The 17,928-nt window shown below is 39.3% G+C and overlaps 2 protein-coding genes across 8 annotated transcripts in view; one reads left to right on the forward strand and one right to left on the reverse strand.

Annotated features, from left to right (window-relative positions):
- Positions 1–17,928, reverse strand: part of RTFDC1 (replication termination factor 2 domain containing 1) — a 21,261-nt gene continuing 3,333 nt past the window's right edge. The window contains exons 6-9 of one of the 2 annotated variants that reach the window (NM_001006297.3): positions 4,938–5,051; positions 3,196–3,250; positions 3,025–3,117; positions 1–1,181 (exon numbers count right to left, since the gene is read on the reverse strand). In NM_001006297.3, coding sequence (NP_001006297.2) covers positions 1,000–1,181; positions 3,025–3,117; positions 3,196–3,250; positions 4,938–5,051 — 444 coding nt within the window. In that variant the 3' untranslated portion in view covers positions 1–999. Of the gene's footprint in view, positions 1,185–3,024; positions 3,118–3,195; positions 3,251–4,937; positions 5,052–17,928 lie in introns of both variants that reach the window. The other variant, NM_001396856.1, reaches the window with a different exon arrangement.
- On the forward strand, positions 7,383–17,334 carry GCNT7 (glucosaminyl (N-acetyl) transferase family member 7). Of its 6 annotated transcripts, none has more exons than XM_046903083.1 (6): positions 7,383–7,781; positions 9,632–9,940; positions 10,908–10,987; positions 11,098–12,129; positions 12,476–12,571; positions 13,384–17,334. In XM_046903083.1, the coding sequence occupies exons 4-6, from the start codon at positions 11,154–11,156 to the stop codon at positions 13,608–13,610; spliced, it is 1,299 nt and encodes a 432-aa protein (XP_046759039.1). In that variant the 5' UTR covers positions 7,383–7,781; positions 9,632–9,940; positions 10,908–10,987; positions 11,098–11,153; the 3' UTR covers positions 13,611–17,334. The 6 variants fall into 6 exon arrangements, with proteins under 6 accessions (XP_046759039.1, XP_015152020.2, XP_040506992.1 ...); XM_015296534.4 differs by having other exon boundaries at positions 9,810–9,940; XM_040651058.2 differs by having other exon boundaries at positions 9,632–10,987.

Below are 17,928 nucleotides of genomic sequence, written 5' to 3' on the forward strand. Positions count from 1 at the left end.
TAAACTCAACAGAGAGCCAATGTTTAATGACACCTATCAAAACAGAAATAAAATCCCAGCAGTTTCTTTCAACACGCCTGAACCATGAAGATCACCTACGCAAATATAAACACAACATCTGCATTTCCAATTAACTACTGCCAATTATAAATGGGGATACTTTTCAAAAGAAATGATGAGGATTCATTAATCATTTTCACACACAACAGTAATGCTGTAACATCACACAGTGGTTGTAAAAGTGGTTCTGCACTCCTGTTCTGGTTTGTTTGAGCCCAAATCACTAAAGCAGATTTTAATTTTTAAAAAGGAAGAAGGAAAGGTGAAAATCCTCCATGCCTCTTCCTGGTCATTGCAGGTATTACTGAATTCAAATATTCAGCTACTAAATCATTGCTACACAACAGTAACAATTTAATAGGACTCCTGGATGTGAAGAAAAGCTAAGAATAAAAGGGCTGAAGGAAAGCCCAGGTTAATACACTATGATGTAAAATCATCCTGTTCTAACACTAACAAAATAAGCGTTTATATGCCTGTGCAACTGAACACAAAGGGTTATGGTTATGATATGCTCCATCAAAATGAATATTACTTGAAAATGCCTGAAGAATCTTTCAGAAAGTTGAATTTCTGTGCTGATATAACAAAAACTTCAAATACAGTTGCAGTGAAAATCAACAGAAGAAGAGAGCAAGCAGATCCTCCTATCCTCATTCCTCCTTCTGAGGCTAGTTACTGCATACAACTACGGAAACAACAGAAAACACACTGGGTAAATAAGCCATCATTTCAGAATGCTGATACAACATGGATTCTGGTTACCTATTTTTTATTTCAGTAGCAACTAACACAAGTTCATTAGCTATTTGTTAGTTTACAGACAACTTGCAAACTGAATTCCAGATAACTTCAGCTACTTTCTGCATTAGAGTTGTACAGAAAAAGCCTCAGGGAAGGAAAGCAGGGATGAACGTTACGATCAGGCTTGTCATTGTTTCAGAAACAGTACGCTGTGTGAGTAACCCAATTGGAACACTCTTCCTTTGGACGTTTTGCTGAGCTGTGTGTTGTAAAAATAGATTTGTATGCCTCAGATTTCTCGTCGCTGTCTGCAATGGATCTCTTAGTGGCAGTAGAAGCCTTATTGACTTTTCCTGGGACAGATGAACTTCTATCATCTGCTAGAAAAAAAGGAATAGAATCATACATATGTAAAAGCCCACAATTAAAAAAAAAACAATACAAAAAGGTGTTTACATTAATACCAGTGAAATTATTTAAAATACTGTATGTACAGACAAGGAGCACACGCATTTTTTCCACACACAAAAAAAATGTAATTGAACTCAACTGTAACATGTTCCTGGCTCACAGAATTTATGCTGAAAATGCATTCACAAATCCTGGAGAGTAATTCTTTCCTACTCGTGTAACCCCCCCGTGCTGTAACTCAGTACTGACAACATTTATTCCTCCCAGTGAAAAACGGCTCTGATCTCGAGTTTTAAGAAAGAAATATTAAAGTATTCCATCACTCTGAAGCATTGTCTGAAAATCAGCTACCAAATGACAAAGCTAAACTTGTGAAATATTGTCCCCAGGGAATCGATCTTCTCCCTTTATTCTTTGCAAAGTCATTTACAACCAGTAACAATTGCCCACATTCTTTTTTTTTTATTATAATATTTGGGATAGGAAAACACCCATCCCTCTGTTTTTGATGCCGTCTCTCTCAGTGCATTATATCTACTGCTACAGAGCCAATCAAACAAACCCAATTAAAAAACTTGCTCTTTCTAAATGACTGTGTAGCCTTCTCTGTTGCAGGAAGAGAGTATTGCAAAAAGCATGGAACAAATCTCTTGCACAAAGAAATTACTACATTACAGCCTGCAGAAACTCCATGTATTTCATGTATCTTAGGCACAACTGTGGGTAAATAACTAGAGGGGAGTCTGAAAATGCACTTATCTGATTTCTGCATGCAGTCATAAGAATTCTATACGCAATTCTAAAGCATGACAGATCAGATCCTTTTCATGTATTTGGAGAATACTGCTTTTAATGGCACTAATAGTTGTCTGGAAAGAATTACGAAACAATGGATTTGAAAAAAATGAATGTGTATGCTGGAAGTCCAGAAACCTTGGGGTGCCATGTTCACAAATTAATTCCTATGCTACTGGCATTCCTCACTCCGTGGATTTTTCTTCTCTCCATCTATTCCCCTTCTGGTCAATATAACTGCTGTCAGAAACAAACCAGTGACCTGACATTTCAAAAGGCATGTTTTTCTCCTTTGCATTATTGGAAAAGAAAAAGACATCAAACATTAGAACTACGAGGTTCCTAAACATCCTAGAGCAATTTAATAGATCTCAAATTAAATGCTTTCAAAAGTTTAACCTTTATGAAAACAGACAGTGAGTGGCAGGTGAAGCACTTCCAATGGAAATTCTATTTCTCACACAGAGAAATGATGAACTGTAGATAAATTACTATTAGATTCTTTACACAGATTACATTGCCTTTTCCTGTGGCTGCAGTACTTGAATTCTTCACCCTGAAACCTCAGACTGACTTGAAAAACACATCTGTATTTCTGTATGAAGACGTCAGTATTGATTGGAGACATCAAAAAACATAATATTATGATTCTCTGAAAAAGCAAGCCATGAAATCACGGCTTGCATGGAGACAGGAGCTGACCTTTTATTACCGAGAAAGATAATAGATTAAGATAGGCTGTGAAGAAGTTCAGAAGTCAGAACAGAGGGAACTGAAAATATAAAAAAGTATGAAGCAGCAAAAGAACACACAAGGATGGGTGATGTGATAAAAGTGACAGATTTTAACTTAAATGAGCCTTTAAAAAAAAGTCACAGAAACGAAGGAAGTAACCGGGAAGCTTCTGAGAACTCCAGTACAAAATTGTCAGACATGGATTTCTCCAACATTAGTTTTCAAAGCAGATCTACTGGTGTGCTTTTTTCACACTTCAATGAAAACACAGCCACCAACCTGAACTTTTGGTGAAGATGATGTGCCTCTTCTCCCCAGAACTGGAGGCGATGCAGTCCTTACTGTTCTTAACTTTAGATGGACCTGGAGAATCTATGAAATAAATAAATGAAATTGTTCATCTGCTTCATGACTCATAAGAGTTCAATTAATGTACAGCTGTGAAATTACCTTCAGTGGTAACTTGCTGGGCAGCTGATTCTGCTGACTTACATTTCTTTGACTTCTGAAACACAAGCAGAAATCTGGTGATGTACTGACAGGATATGCAATTCCCAGTTTGCATTTGATACACACACAGTTTGCTACATTTTTATGTCTTATACACTGAAACTGTTCCTTCCACAATATCGCTCCATACTTTGATATTATTTATATAAGGCAAAAATAATAATCTCAGAAACCCTGAAGGAATCCTGAAGAAAACCACACAGGCCAAAACTAAGCTGTCCCGCTTTGCTATTTTGGTTTGTACACTTTGCAGTGGGGCAGCAGGAGAGATAATCACCAATGTAATCTCACACTCCACACCCACATAGTGGGACAGGAAATTGAAAGACTTTAAACAGGACAAAGTAACTGTACTTAATAAAGATATTTTTCATTAAGAAATTCAGAATAGTCCCACATCTTATATCACATCTTTTCATTTAGTTAATTAAAAAAACCCTTCTGGGTAACTTGCAATAACTGGGCCCTTTATTGCAAATTCCTTGGGAGGAAAAGGTGTGAATAGTTAACTGAAAATTTTTAAAAGCATCTGTGGACCAGATTTTCCAAGTTAATTTATGATTGTCCAGATTAAAAAAAAGAACAAACAAAAAAATCCCATAAACAGCAGCAGCAACAAGTATCCCATTACTGGCTTGGGTTACATGAAATGCCAAACTGAAAGATGTACTAGAACAGCCACTGGTGTTATTATCACAAAAGCAGACGGCATACACTCAGAATGGAGGACATAACTCAAGGATGTCAGACAAACACAATGAAAATAAATTATTTAAATATCTTATAAGGATTAGGAGAACCCGTGCTGTGAAGAACATGATTAATGCTTTGGGAAGAAGATGCCACACCACATGTTGCTGCAGAGCACAGCCAGAAGGTGGTGGTAGAGCAGTACAATGCTGACAGCAGGCGGGGCTCTCCTGGAGCTCTTCACTGTAATTGCACAAAACAAACCCTCCCTTATTTTCAGGGTGCTTCCATCTTCGTTCTTACTGACAAGTTTAGAAAGAAAAGCTACCTCCCGTTATCTGGCAACGTTATGCATAGTATATATGAACGTAGGTGAATGTATATCACATATATTTCATCATGGCTACACATGAGAAACTAGAATTTATGAAGATTGCTAGAGAAGAGTGCTAACTCCTTGTTCCTTATGCCTTGTCATATGGGCAGGAAGACCGGCAGCTCACTGCACTGCTGTCATTTGACAATTCTGTGCCACACAGCAACTGCTACTTGACAGAACAGTAGCATACATTAGAGTGCACAGTGAGAGTATTTTGATGGCATTTTGCCTGTTTAAATAATAAAAAAAAAAAAGCCAAGACCTCAACAGTACAGCGAGAATAATCATTGTCATTAATCAGGACTGTTAAGAACTGCAGAACATGACCACATTTCTTGGCACCCTGCTTCATTATACCTGTATCACTGAATTCCATGATTTTCAGAGCACCATGCCTGCTAGTCACAAGAAAGTTCCAGCAGATACAAGGTGAGCACACTGTTAGTGGAATATGCACACAGCATCTCACAAGCTCTGCTTTTAGAAGTAGCACTGAAGTACAACGCAGCATACCAAGTAAATCCTCCAGTGGGTATAAAGGGCAGCAGAAAAATTTATGTGATCTGACAGAAGATTGCATTACAGAAAATAACTCAATATAAAATAAGATTACCTTTTCTAATTTACTTTTGAGTCTTCTGTCCTCCATTCTTTTCTTCAGTACTTCCACATCTTCTTTATTACCATTAAGGATAATCACATCTTCCTCTTGAAAGGGAACACCACACTTCAAGAAAAGAGGACAAAAATCACTACTTTTTCAGGATCCTCATCCTGGTGAACCTTTGCTGGAATTAACCCCTCCGATTGCCCTCTTCTCTTCAGGGAGTTCTCTAACCTTTCCCTTTGCTGCTTGTCTTTGTAGTGAATCGTGAACTTCTGAGAACCACATCTGAAAGCAGCTCCCATGCCAACCTGCACTGCAAGTTCTAAAAGGATTTCAGAACTATGAAAATATTAAGCTCTTCAAAGCTGTTTTCCACACTTTCTTTTTTTTTTTTTTCCTCGTGAATGCATATGATTACAATCTAAACAGTATGACACTGCATCTTTCCACTGACAGTCACATAAACAACGATGCCTGAGAGCAGCTATTCATTTATACGAGGGGGCCGTAAAGATGGCATTATTCATTAACCCAGCCCTGCCATCTCACTGCCCTTCACTTGATTTATTAAACACTACCAAGTTTTACATTTTCAAAGTGCATCCATTAATTAATCTGGATTATATAAGTAATCAGCCTCATGTAACTTGTCTCCTGATTGAGTACACAGATGTCTGCACAATTTTTAATCATCCAGAGAACACCCAGCACATCCACTACGGCATTTTCCATTTTAAGATCTCATCATTTTTTTTTTTAATTTTGATAAATCCAGAGGCCTTCTGCAAATCTGCTGGATTGGTTTATGTTCCTCTCTGTTACCACTCCTCTGCTTTCTGAATTGAGGTTTATAAAGGTTACTAGTGTGTTGGTAGCAGGGATTAAAGTATCATACATGCGCCCCTTCATTTGTTTAATTACAACAAACACAGGTAACTCAAGTGATGAGCAGTTTGCAAAATGAATAGTGGGACACTATGAAGGAGAAGTAAGGGTTGCAGAGATGAATATTCAGAGCATTGGACAGAACAGTGGGTCCCACACAGGAAGTGGAAGAACAGCCCACGTTTTTTCCACTGCTGCTCAATGAGCTACTGTTGGAAACAGCAGTTCAGTATGAGCTCAGGTATTTGGGAGTGAGAAGTCCCCACAGCCAGGACAGACCATTAGTCTTTATCCTGAGGACAGAATGACTGGAACAGTACTGATTCCAAAGAAGCCCTCCATGCTCATTTCTCGCTGATTTTCTTCCAAACAACAAGGGTATTTAATAGGGTAGGGTAGTTGCCTTCATTAAAGAACAAAGGTGCTGGTTTTTTGTTTGTTAGTTTATTAAGTAATAGCAAAATCATCTTCTGTGGCTGAAACTTAGAAGACAACATTTGTACCCGATTCCTTGCTGTACAGTACTCCTGATAGGCATTATTTTGTTCAGTGTTTTAGATGCAGTTCTGTCCATGACTACAGCAGCCTCATAATACAATTAGATAACAGGCAAATACATTTCCATTATCTAGATATTTACATCAGTGTTAAAATCTAATGTCCTAGAGAAACCTGAAAGTCATTTCCTGAACTATGAACACTAAATTAACTCCTGCAGTCCTCCTAAATGTAACCATTATGAACACGACAGAAGGAACTGATACTTATCCAAAAACACTTCTCTCCAGAGCAGACCCATCCATCCCTCTTTAGACAGGGCAACATTCAGAGATGTCACTGAGCAGACATGCTTTTCGGCCAAGGACCAAGCCAGCATTAGTTTACCAGCCACACAACCTTGACGCATGAATAGCTACAAGAGACAGTAATGGTTAACTAAATACATGCTCTGAGAGAGTCTTCCAGAAGGGCAGCACTGCAGGAGCTGTGAGCACCATTTCTGGCATTGCGACTGAGCAGCAATGGGACAAAGACTGAATGATAGCCTGGGAAGAGTGGGAAAGTCTCCTACATACAGTGCGCATTTTGTGCCGTGCTCTTTCTCTCAGAGTCACAGCATCCACTACAGCAGACTGCCCGAGCTGCAGCCTCTATTCATAGAGCTTCCCTTCAAGTCAGCGACAATTTTCTATCTGCTGTACCTGCAGCTGTGCCCAAATTTACTTCGAGGTTTTCTATTTACTTCCGAGCAATATTCTATTTTAATCTGTAAGTATCCAAAATATGCCAGCCTTCCCACTTACTGCTACAGCTTTGCAAATCCAGTAAACCTGAACTGTTAAATTTTCACTTATTAAAAACCCCAAGAGTCCTAATAAAAGCACTAACAGTGAAGGGTTCAGGAGGATGACATTTCATCTATTATCTGGTTGGTGTCAGACACAAGAGGCGACCAGGGGCAGTTCCTTCCTATGCTTCTTTGCTGCAACCTGGAAGTTTCAGCAGGCAAACAGTTAAGGAGGAGGAGGGGGAGGAGGAGGAGGAGTGAGGGTGGCTTTCCCTCCCATTCTCATCACCCAGCACTCTGCTAGCAGCACTGGGGTTAAAGCCTCCGAGGTAAACCACAACTATTTATAATCATCAGCAGTGGATGTTCTGGAAGTCTGATTTCAGGCCCTTCAAAGACCGTCTCTGAAGAGTGGCACCAGAAATCTGGAGAAGCTCAAATTCCCTCTTATTATCGTGAAGCAGAGGACGTTTCTTCTGAAGCTGAACAGCACTGCTGCAGAATAAATATGTTAAGCATCGCAGGAAACCAAGTCATGTTAATGTTTAACCCCTTTCAATTATACGAAATTTCCACACAAGCAACAGAATGAAGAACACTGACTGAATGCTGCTGAATGACAACGGGACTCTATTTGTTTCTATTATGCTGCCTTCTCCTGGCTGACCCTGGACAAGGTAAGACGAAATAAATTACATTTTCAGACTTCAGGTTTTTTACTCTCTTAAATAAAGCAGAAAAAAATCCTTCATTTTCACTTTAACAGAATACCCAAGCCTGCAGTCAGGGTCTGTTTGTTTTGACTCTGTCATTGATGTGCAGGACAGGTTGGCCATTACTACAAGCACTGCTTGCATCAAAAGTCTCAATGCTTATAAATATGTGGTTTACTTCTGTTGCAACCAACTTAGCATCTCACAACCACGATTCTTAATGGTTTAAATAGCTCTCATATTATTTGACTGGAATTGTAATGAGATCAAATACACTCTCCAACAACAAAATCAAAGATAGGAAGGTACGCCTCCACAAATCCATTTGTATTCACTGGAAAATATTGATGTAATATTCAAATAAGAATGATATAAAATGTATAAGGTGGTACGAGCTGGGACTGAAGAAGAGTATTTTCATTTGCTTGATACATGTCATAGCACAGAGGCAGAATCAGCACACTCACCAAAGCTTACTGAAAAAGCTAAGTAAAAAGCAGTTAAAAACACCACTTTTACAATTAAGTTTTTCAAGGACTAAATGAGTATTGTCTTGCTTATGAAATGTTTATGCAGGCCTTAGCGAAGACATCTTTCAGATGACAGACAGATATAAAAAGATTTGGAAATACAAGAGCTAAAGCCTTTTCACCATATAATTATTAGAAGATGAAGTATTCCTAAGCCATTTGTTTCACTGAATTACTGCCACACAAACTCCATTAATATTAGCAGTTCAAAGGGTACAGTCAAAACAGGAAGTTTACAGAGGCTGCAAATCTGAAATCTTACAGCAGGAAGAAATAGTGAGCTGTGATATGATCCCATCCTAACTCTGAAAGGTACTGCAACATATACAGTTAATGGAGTTTTTATAAACTGAGATGATATTTCACAGGCTTATTTTCAGGTATAGTTGAATTTTTCTCTAGAGTTTATCTTTTACTGTAGTTGGATTAAGACAACCATTCTCCATTAGGTAACATCCATGACAGCAGCCACGAGGATGTGTGACAATCCCTACCATGGGCTGTTCTTTGAAGAATGGCACTCTCAGCATTTCTAAAAATTACAACTTTGTACTCTGGGTTTAGCAGTCCTATCCATAGTATAGAACAGGCTGAGTTTCAATACCTACAGTGGCACTCCAGCATAAGAAAACTGAAAGGCAAGGCAGCCTGGGTTAGTCCAGATGCTACACAGTTCAATAGGAAAAATCCATAGTAAATACTTAACAATCTGAAACATCCCTGGAAGCTATGATGTGATGGGCAATAGAAATTTCAGGGATGGAACAAACAGGTTACAGCTTGGATCCCCAGGGAGCTATCCTTCACAACCTGCCCACAATTGTATTGAATTACAAACAAACCACCCCCCACAACCCAACGTGTAATAAACAGTGGAAAAGCAGACAGCACACTCATCCTGTACAGACAGATGCTGTTTTCCAAGCAAGTCCCAAATATTTCTGTAACTGCCCAGTATCTTCAGTGAAATTTTTACATCCAGTATGTGAAATTCCACAGAGATTTCATCATATTCACTACTTCAAAGCAACCATAATGTCCCTCCTTTAATTATTCACTAAGAACAAACTGTTTTTTCTGGCTTCAGCTCCAAAAAGGTTCAGTGTTTCTGTAACACTTCCTGCCCCAACTGCTTTTGCTAATGTCCCTTATGCAAATCCCTGGGTGGCTCTGGCAGTCAGCTGGTAGCAGCCTGCACCACTCGTGCCCTTTTTACTGCAGAAATCCTTACTTCCACCTTACAGTGCTGTTTCTTCTCCCTTCTTCTTTGTGTAATACTGAAAGATTGAAGAGGACTCAAGTCTACTTCCACAAGTGAAGTTTTTTTTTAAACATAAATGGCTGAAAGACGATCAAGCTTGTTTACACAGTACATTTATCCCTTGGGAGCAGCTGAGAAAAAAAAAAAAGTACTCCCCTGGGCTGTGATTTTCTCATGTTTTTCTTGGGCCTATGCATTCAGTGCAGACCGAAGAGCACCGCTGACAGAACACAGAAGCAAAATGGATGAATCCTCCACCTAACACGAATCCATTTTCCAGAATGCTCAGTGGAAAAGAGGCATTCATTCAGCATGAAATTCAGAGCATACCGGTAAGGACAATAAAATAAGTACATTTCTTCCTGATAACCTAGCAGATCTTAAGATATTACAGAACCAGAATCACAGAATTAATTACTACTATACAGTATCTGTTCTCTTGGTACAAATCCTGTATTTTTAATGCTTTTTAAATTCTTAGTCTCTTTTTTACTTTAACTGCAACAGCCTCTTTACTTCCAAGCTTCTAAAGCAGGTGCTTGTTCTCCATTCTTATATAACAAATATGTTAGGATGCAAAGTATGGGATACTTACAAGTTAAATTACAAAATTTGTTAAAAACAAATTCACTAAATAAGGTCCAAGAGAAGATGAATTATCTTTAAAATATAAATGAAGTATTTCTTGACTATTAAGCTTAATGACAGCTGATGATCATTCCTCTGCTCCAGGGAAATTTTCTCTAGGAAAGGGATATAGACCTCACACAGGAGCTGGAGGACTCAGGACTGCTGCACTTCTGATGTTTCAGGAAGAAAGGTGTATGCAGGGAAAAAAAAAAATCACAGTGGAAAAATTAGGTGCTTTCCAAAGCACTAATACAAAGGTGTCAAGAGAAGGGGGAAAAAGAAAGTTCCAAATGAGTTAGAAACACTTGCTGACTTTATGAGGATAAAGAATGGTGCATATTGTGGATTGTATTTTAGTGTTCCCCTTTTGGTTATTTAATAAATTTGTTGCTGACCTAATTTACTGAATCCTGGTCCTCCAAGGCAGAACATCACGTTGCCAGACCTCAAGCAAATCCCAGCAACGAGTGCCCCTTAGCTGCAGTGCTCACACACCTCCCCAGCTCTGAGGGCTGAACCCCAACCAATCTGCACTGGGCTTGCCTACTGGAAATCACATTGCCACAAAGTACAATTAACTTCTATATTATTGGCCCTCCCCCCACCACTCTCAGGTAATTAGTGTACAAAGCCAGTTGGGGTTCTTTGGCTAATTTTTCTTTGTCATAGGAAGAGCAACTCAGGGTCTGTAAGTACTGCATCCAGTGCACTGCAGCATGAGCATGGGCACACAAACAGTCCTTCCTAGTGTAAGTGGAAGAGAAACCTCAACCTTAATAAATGCATTACTACTATGTCATCAATTAAAAGAAAAGAGTCAACAGGGTTATCTCCCTCTTTATCTCAATCTTCCTTTCAGATAACCTGCATGCCTAATTAAACTATGATCAGAAGACAGTATCTGGATAATAGAAGATGAACCCACTCGATGTAACAAAATCAGGATTTCTGCTGTGCATTGCTGTCTGTATGTTCATCTACACTTTCATCTACCTGAAGGACACACTTTCTGCAGAGCCGGACGAACAGAAATGTAGTACAAATAGAGCAGAGTGTGGATTTTACCCAGATGAACTTTGTTCAGCTCTTTTTGTGGGGAAAACCGCCGCTCTTAAAATTGGAAGCATTTGTCAGAACACCAACAGACCTGCAGCTCTCAGCTGTGTTCAGACCCCCTGCAACTGTTCCGTGGTTTTGAAGGCTCTGCACTTTATAACGAGACCACTGTCAGCTGAAGAAGGAAATTTCTCACTGGCATACATTATCACAATTCACAAGGAGCTGGAAATGTTTGTAAAGCTGCTAAGAGCTATTTACATGCCTCAGAATATTTACTGCATACACGTTGACGAGAAATCACCAACAGATTATAAAGCTGCTGTACAGAACATTGTAAATTGCTTTGAAAATATTTTTATTTCCTCAAAAAGGGAAAACGTTGTTTATGCAGGATTTTCAAGGCTACAAGCTGATATTAACTGCATGAGAGATCTGGTTCATTCCAAAATCCAGTGGAATTATGTTATTAATCTATGTGGCCAAGATTATCCTATTAAAACAAACAAAGACATTATAAAATACATCAAAAGTAAATGGAATGGTAAAAATATGACTCCTGGGGTAGTCCAACCACTTCACATGAAACACAGGACACAGGTTAGTTACAGAGAATACGTGCATTCTGGAATGTCGTATGTGTATCCAACAAAGAATGCAAAAACTAAACCTCCATACAACTTGACGATATATTTTGGTAGTGCCTACTACATATTAACTAAAGAATTTGTAGAGTTTACACTGACTGATGTACGTGCAAAAGACTTGCTTGAATGGTCAAGAGACACATACAGTCCGGATGAACACTACTGGGTCACACTGAACCGTCTGCATGGTAAGATGCATGTTATTTGCACTAAGAATAACACCTGCAGTGACAGCACTGGGGTATGGGACAGAGAGCTGAGTTCTGTTTTAGAGCTTAACAACACCCTGAGTTGCACTGTGTGAACGTGGTCATTCTTTCAGTCTTGATGCTGCTCTTTTAAACCGCATTTTATGATGGCTAAGAAATGGAGGTTGATTCTAGAAAAGTCCTACTTACAGTGCAGACCATCAGCTACCAGGCTAAAGAAGAGTTAATTAAAAAAGCAAATTTTTACTATGATAAAGCTCACGCTCTCAAAATTATCCCTCAAATAAGTAGAAAGGAATCTTATCAGAGCTTTATGCTTTTAAAGATGCTCCAGGTGCTACACCAAACGCAGAATGGGAAGGAAACATACGAGCCATTAAATGGAAAGATCAAGAAGGAACCGTACACAAAGGCTGCAAAGGTAATGTGAGTTTTTAATCATGAATTACAATTGCATTCACTGCTAATTATGTATTAGGCATTAAACTAGTCAACGAATGTGCCTAGGTGGTAAGACAGTCTACACATTTAGAAATTATCATATAAACAACAACCCATCCTACTCTGCTGTATCCAACGCAAATACCTCCTGACACACTGTTGCAAAGACTGTCACAGTATCCACATACTGACCACCCTTCTCCCAACCCCCAGTTGGGATACTTCCATAGTTCAGTGGGGTAACAACAGAACTGCATATGTGCATATTTTCTTATTTTGCAAGCTTCTGTACACTCGATTACCTTCCTCTGTTACATTAAATGACGCTTTAACGAGACTGCTCAGTTTTAGTGAGAAGAGGGTTACTCAACAAGCACATTTGTCAGATACATCAGAACTAAATCTCTTCAGTCTGATTTAAGGAAGCAGGATAGTGCTGACCACGTGGAAAAAAAAGGCAGAAGACAGTTAAAAACACAGAACTGCAAACGCATCCAGTAAAGCACTGCATTTTTAAGAACGGATGCAAATGAAATAGGAGAACTTCAGCATGTCCCACCACGAGATAAGCACTGTCAGAGGAGCAGGTGGAGATAACACATACCCATTTATGTAAAACACAACATCAGAACAGCCTTCAAGTTTTAAATCCAGTGTTAACCTCTAGCTACATTTCAATGTGTGAAGTCAAAAGGTAAAACAGGTTATTAGTAACCCCACAGAGTGAAGTTATTCTTTAAGGATTCCATCCAGCTTTCTGCTGCTTTCAGACGCTTCCATTTGTCTTTGCAGGTCATTACATCAGAGACATTTGTGTCTATGGACTAGGGGATTTACAGTGGATTATTGAATCACCTCACTTGTTTGCCAACAAATTTGAGCCTGCAACGTATCCACTCGTGACGGACTGCCTCGAGAGACGCCACAGGCTCAAAGTGCTGCACCAGGCAGAGGTCCCAATTGAAGATGATTGGCGTTTTCAGAAAGATAACTCTTTCAACATGAAGCTGAACGTTTGAGGTTAACTGAAATGTAAACGTACACCCAAAATACTGAGAACCCATCAATGTTTTCATCCACAGACTTCATTCACCTGGTATACTGTGCTCACCCCCATGCTGTAATGCTGTACTACTGTTTCACCAGTGAAATAAGCAGTTAGTGTTGCTCACTACAGTAAAAGAAAAAGCAATGACTGCTAAAGGATTAATTCCTAGAGAAAATGATGTCTGTAACAAGGGGGAAGTTCATAATCTTCTAAGTGACTCATTTAACTGAAAAATACACATTCCCCATGTCTGTAAAAAAAGAGCTGAAAAAAAGAGGACTAAGTGGTATAAAAGTAACAAAATGGAAGTAATGACTGAACAAAGGTAAAATGTGAATACCACAAGTTAATTAAAGTCGTGTCTGCTGTATGCTTTATAACACAGATAGCTCTGAGTAACAAACTTGCCACTAAATCTGCAGAGCTTGCAGAGAAGCAGGTGACAGCCAGTTTCAGACACAGCCCATTTCACTGTTATTCATGGCCAGCTGCATCTCTAATTTCATTGTGTAGCATGGCAACACCACTGGTGCACTATTCATGCTTTGCTCTTACTAAAAAGGGTATCTGTATCAGTAACAGTAGTAGGTGTCCTGCAAAGCGTGTTTACTTTAAGTCCTTGTTTTTGATCCTCTGCAGGAGCTTAGGGCAAGGAGACATGGGAAACGGGATGCCAGGGAACAAAGGAAAACAGAGTGAAAGCTGTTTTTCAATCCCCACAGCTTCCCTGAATCTTGACAACTGGAGATAACACCCAGAAACATTCAGGATAAGGATCTCATTTCCCAGATCCTTTGCAAGTAACAGCAGTTGGCCTGCACTAAAGAAGTGGCTTTTCACATTCAACCGAAGTCAAACCAGGGAACAGTAATATAAAGTGAATGAGGATGCAGCCCTTTTCCAGGTGGGAGCTGCTCCTTCCCCTCCTCAAGGGCTCTTAAATGAATCCTTTCAATTGTGCCACGGAAGAGACTGGAGACGGATGGGGAGACAGAGTAGAGTTGGTGGTGAATTCCTCAGTTCTTCCTCCTTTAAAAGGTTTTTATTTTTTGCAAAAATGCAGCCAAAAATTTAATTCCATTAAGTTCAAACAAGCTTCAATTTTTCATATTAACTCTGATAGGAGTGAGTAAAAAATATCCTGCTACTTATAAGCTCACTTGATTAGAAACTACAAATTGTAAAGAAATATCTATGAGCAATTTAGATGTAAACTTCAATATGCACCCCAAATAGCACTCATTTTGCAGGAAAACTGCCTTAAAGATCAAGTATTAAAAAAAGAAAAAAAACAAACAAAACCAAAAATGAATCAACAAATGACCCACAGCAGAACAAACAGATTTCCTGGAACTGTAGTGCTTGCTTTCCCACACAAGTTTCCTGGAAACAATGTTTGTCAAATGAACTTTAACCTAAAGAAGGACCATCTTGTCCCTGCTCATTTACAGAAATTTACAAACTCAACCCAAAGGCCAGGACTCAGCCTCATGTAAAGCTCACAGCCTACCCCGTGGCTGACTATTGCTGAAGATGTTCCTTTATGGATAGAAGGAAAAAACCAAGTCACTCAGCATGTTCAGTCAGGCAAGCTGAACATCTCTCTCACTGTTGGGTCTCTGCATGTATTAGAGGGAACAAAATGCATAATAACTCCTCTCCAGACCACACGCAATCCACTGCAAGGTAATCCCAGCATTTCTCTACTCCATGCCAGTTTTAAAAGCACAAGTGTAACATTCCTCATTGCTGTCTCTGTAGGAAAAGCAGTACCTAGCTTTCACCATCCATCACTGCCATGCAGAACAATTGTGTTTCACCTCTGAATTGAATGAGGAGGTGAAATTCGATAGGCACTGCTTTCAGATTGGCTCAGCTTGCAGGAACTGATCAGACTGGGGGAAAAAAAAAGTACAAGCTCTCTTCTTGAAAACTAAAATGAAAACTTAACAAATGTCAGCTGAAGAAAGCTACTGGTGAGCAAACCTCCTTCCCTAAAGGATTTTATATTTTAAATCACAAAACTATACACATACAAAGGCCCTGATTAACCCACCCTTTCTTAATCATTAAGAAACATTATTTTAGCCATCACTGGGTAATCATAACATCATTAATTTCTTATAGTGGTGCTTTTGGTTTTCTCCTTCTATCAACAGTTAAAAAAAATCAAGTAATAGAACTGTGTAAGCTGAAAGCATTTACTATGCATTACAAAGCCATTCACAATCGTGCTCAATCTACTCTCACACAGTAACACACGCACAACTCTGGGCCATCAACTGATGTTTACTGACTTTTGGTAACTGTTGCTCTAAGCACGAAGTGGCAATGTGACCGTGGTCGAAGGAGACACTGGGCTCTGTAACACACTGCACACACATTAACACATATCTGAAAGATGTATGCGCAATTTCGATTTCAAAAACCCTGAGGAACAAGTTCAATAGCTCTATATCTAAGTTAAACATTTCATTAAGTGCTTTATATGGCACAGACTTTACTAGTTAAGATACTATTTCTGGTATGTGTTAAAGCCTGTTAAATGTGGAAATGCTTCCAAAACAAACTCTAAAGAGAAGCAAGAGACTACATTTGAAACATCTGGTTAAAAAATAGGTTTGTACAATGGTCATAAGCAAGGAGCGAATTAGACAAAGTACAAGGAATATTATAACAATTCATCTGTGCTTCTCACTGCCTCCCGGCCCCTCTGTGCAGCAGGTTTCATAAACCTCAGAAGCTGGACATCCCTTCTGATTATGCCAGAACCATGGCATTTTCAGCACAGAGTGATAACAAAGCACCTGTACAATTCCACCCTTTACTTCAATCATTCAGTTACATTACTGGCAGCAATGTGCAGTCTTAATGACAGGAATCTGTACAGAGTAAGCAGTATCAGAGCAGCTCCATCACAAATATAACAGAAAGCCTGTTCCGAACATGGTAAAACAGGTGTTTGGGGGCCCCATTGTATGCTGCCAATCCTCTTCCCTCCTCAGGTTGCCCTACTACCTGCCACATGTTCACTGATTCCCTTAACAGGGCATCTGGAACAGTTGTTTCATCTCATCTGTATAATCTCTGTTTTACACAGATTGATCAGAAGTCTGGAAGTTTCAGCACAAATTCAACAATCGTTACTCTGCCTCCAAATTGAATGTCACAGATTAGCACTGACAGCCTTGTTCAAGACATCTTCAAATAGGAGAAGTGATTAGGAAGAGTATGGGTTGTTCTTTTAATTTAATTTTAGTAGTCTGATGGAGAATCGAAACACACAGTAAGTGAAAAGTTCTGGCTTTAAAGGGCAGATTTTAACCTGACATTTTTTATGTCACATACAGCCCTTCCTGAAGGGCATCAGGCAGGAAGCAGGACAGAGCAGAAAGCTGCTGAGCCAGGGCTTCATGCTGCACAGTACTCATCAGCATCAAATGCCTTTATCACGAAGCAAAATTGCTGCTCTTCCTTCCTCTTAACAGTCATATCCTGTATATTTCAGCACCCATCTTCCCACTGCTATTTACAACCTTCTCCCTTTGCTCTACAAAACTTTGAAAAAATGCCTTAGAAAAAAATGCATGTCTGTGTAAAAACATACTATAAGTAAAACTACTTCATGTAAAGCTCCTATTGGGGAATTATTTTTATTTTCAAGAGCACTCAGATTAAAAGACTGCTTCATCTTCCATGCACCTAAACTCTATAAAGCCTTCCACATCCAGTACAGCAGCAAATACTGCCAAGATAAACCAAGGGAAACTGAATTCTTAATCTGGTGTTTTTCTAGTTCCTTGGGATAGGCAAGGCCTGCACATGCATTCAATTCTTCAATTCTTCTAAACACTTATTTCACCATAAGCATGGCTCTGTGTCATTATTTCTACAAGCTGCCACAAAAAAAAAAATGGAGAAAAGTGAGCAGTGAGATAGCTGTCTGTGGGACTTCCCAGAAAGTGATAAAACACTTTCTGGGTTTCAATGAGCCAAGCCAGGAGATCTAGAAAGGAAGAAACCTTCTGCTTTGAGCAAAATAATTTGCTACAGTTCCATGAAACACAGCATTTTCTGATCCGCATCTCGTAGCACACGAATATATGGCCTTCACGACCTTGTTCAGATTATCTAGCTGAAAGTACACAAAGCTGAGGACTGCAGACTTCCTGTTTGCACTCGCTGAAGAAGAGATATTCAGAAATGCTTTTCCTGCATCATTAATGCATCTCTTTGCAAAGGCCTTTGGGAAACAGTTGTTAAAATAACAGCAGGCTTTCAAGACTGGT

The sequence above is a fragment of the Gallus gallus genome, chromosome 20, assembly GCF_016699485.2.
Source record: "Gallus gallus isolate bGalGal1 chromosome 20, bGalGal1.mat.broiler.GRCg7b, whole genome shotgun sequence".
Lineage (NCBI taxonomy): Eukaryota > Metazoa > Chordata > Aves > Galliformes > Phasianidae > Gallus > Gallus gallus.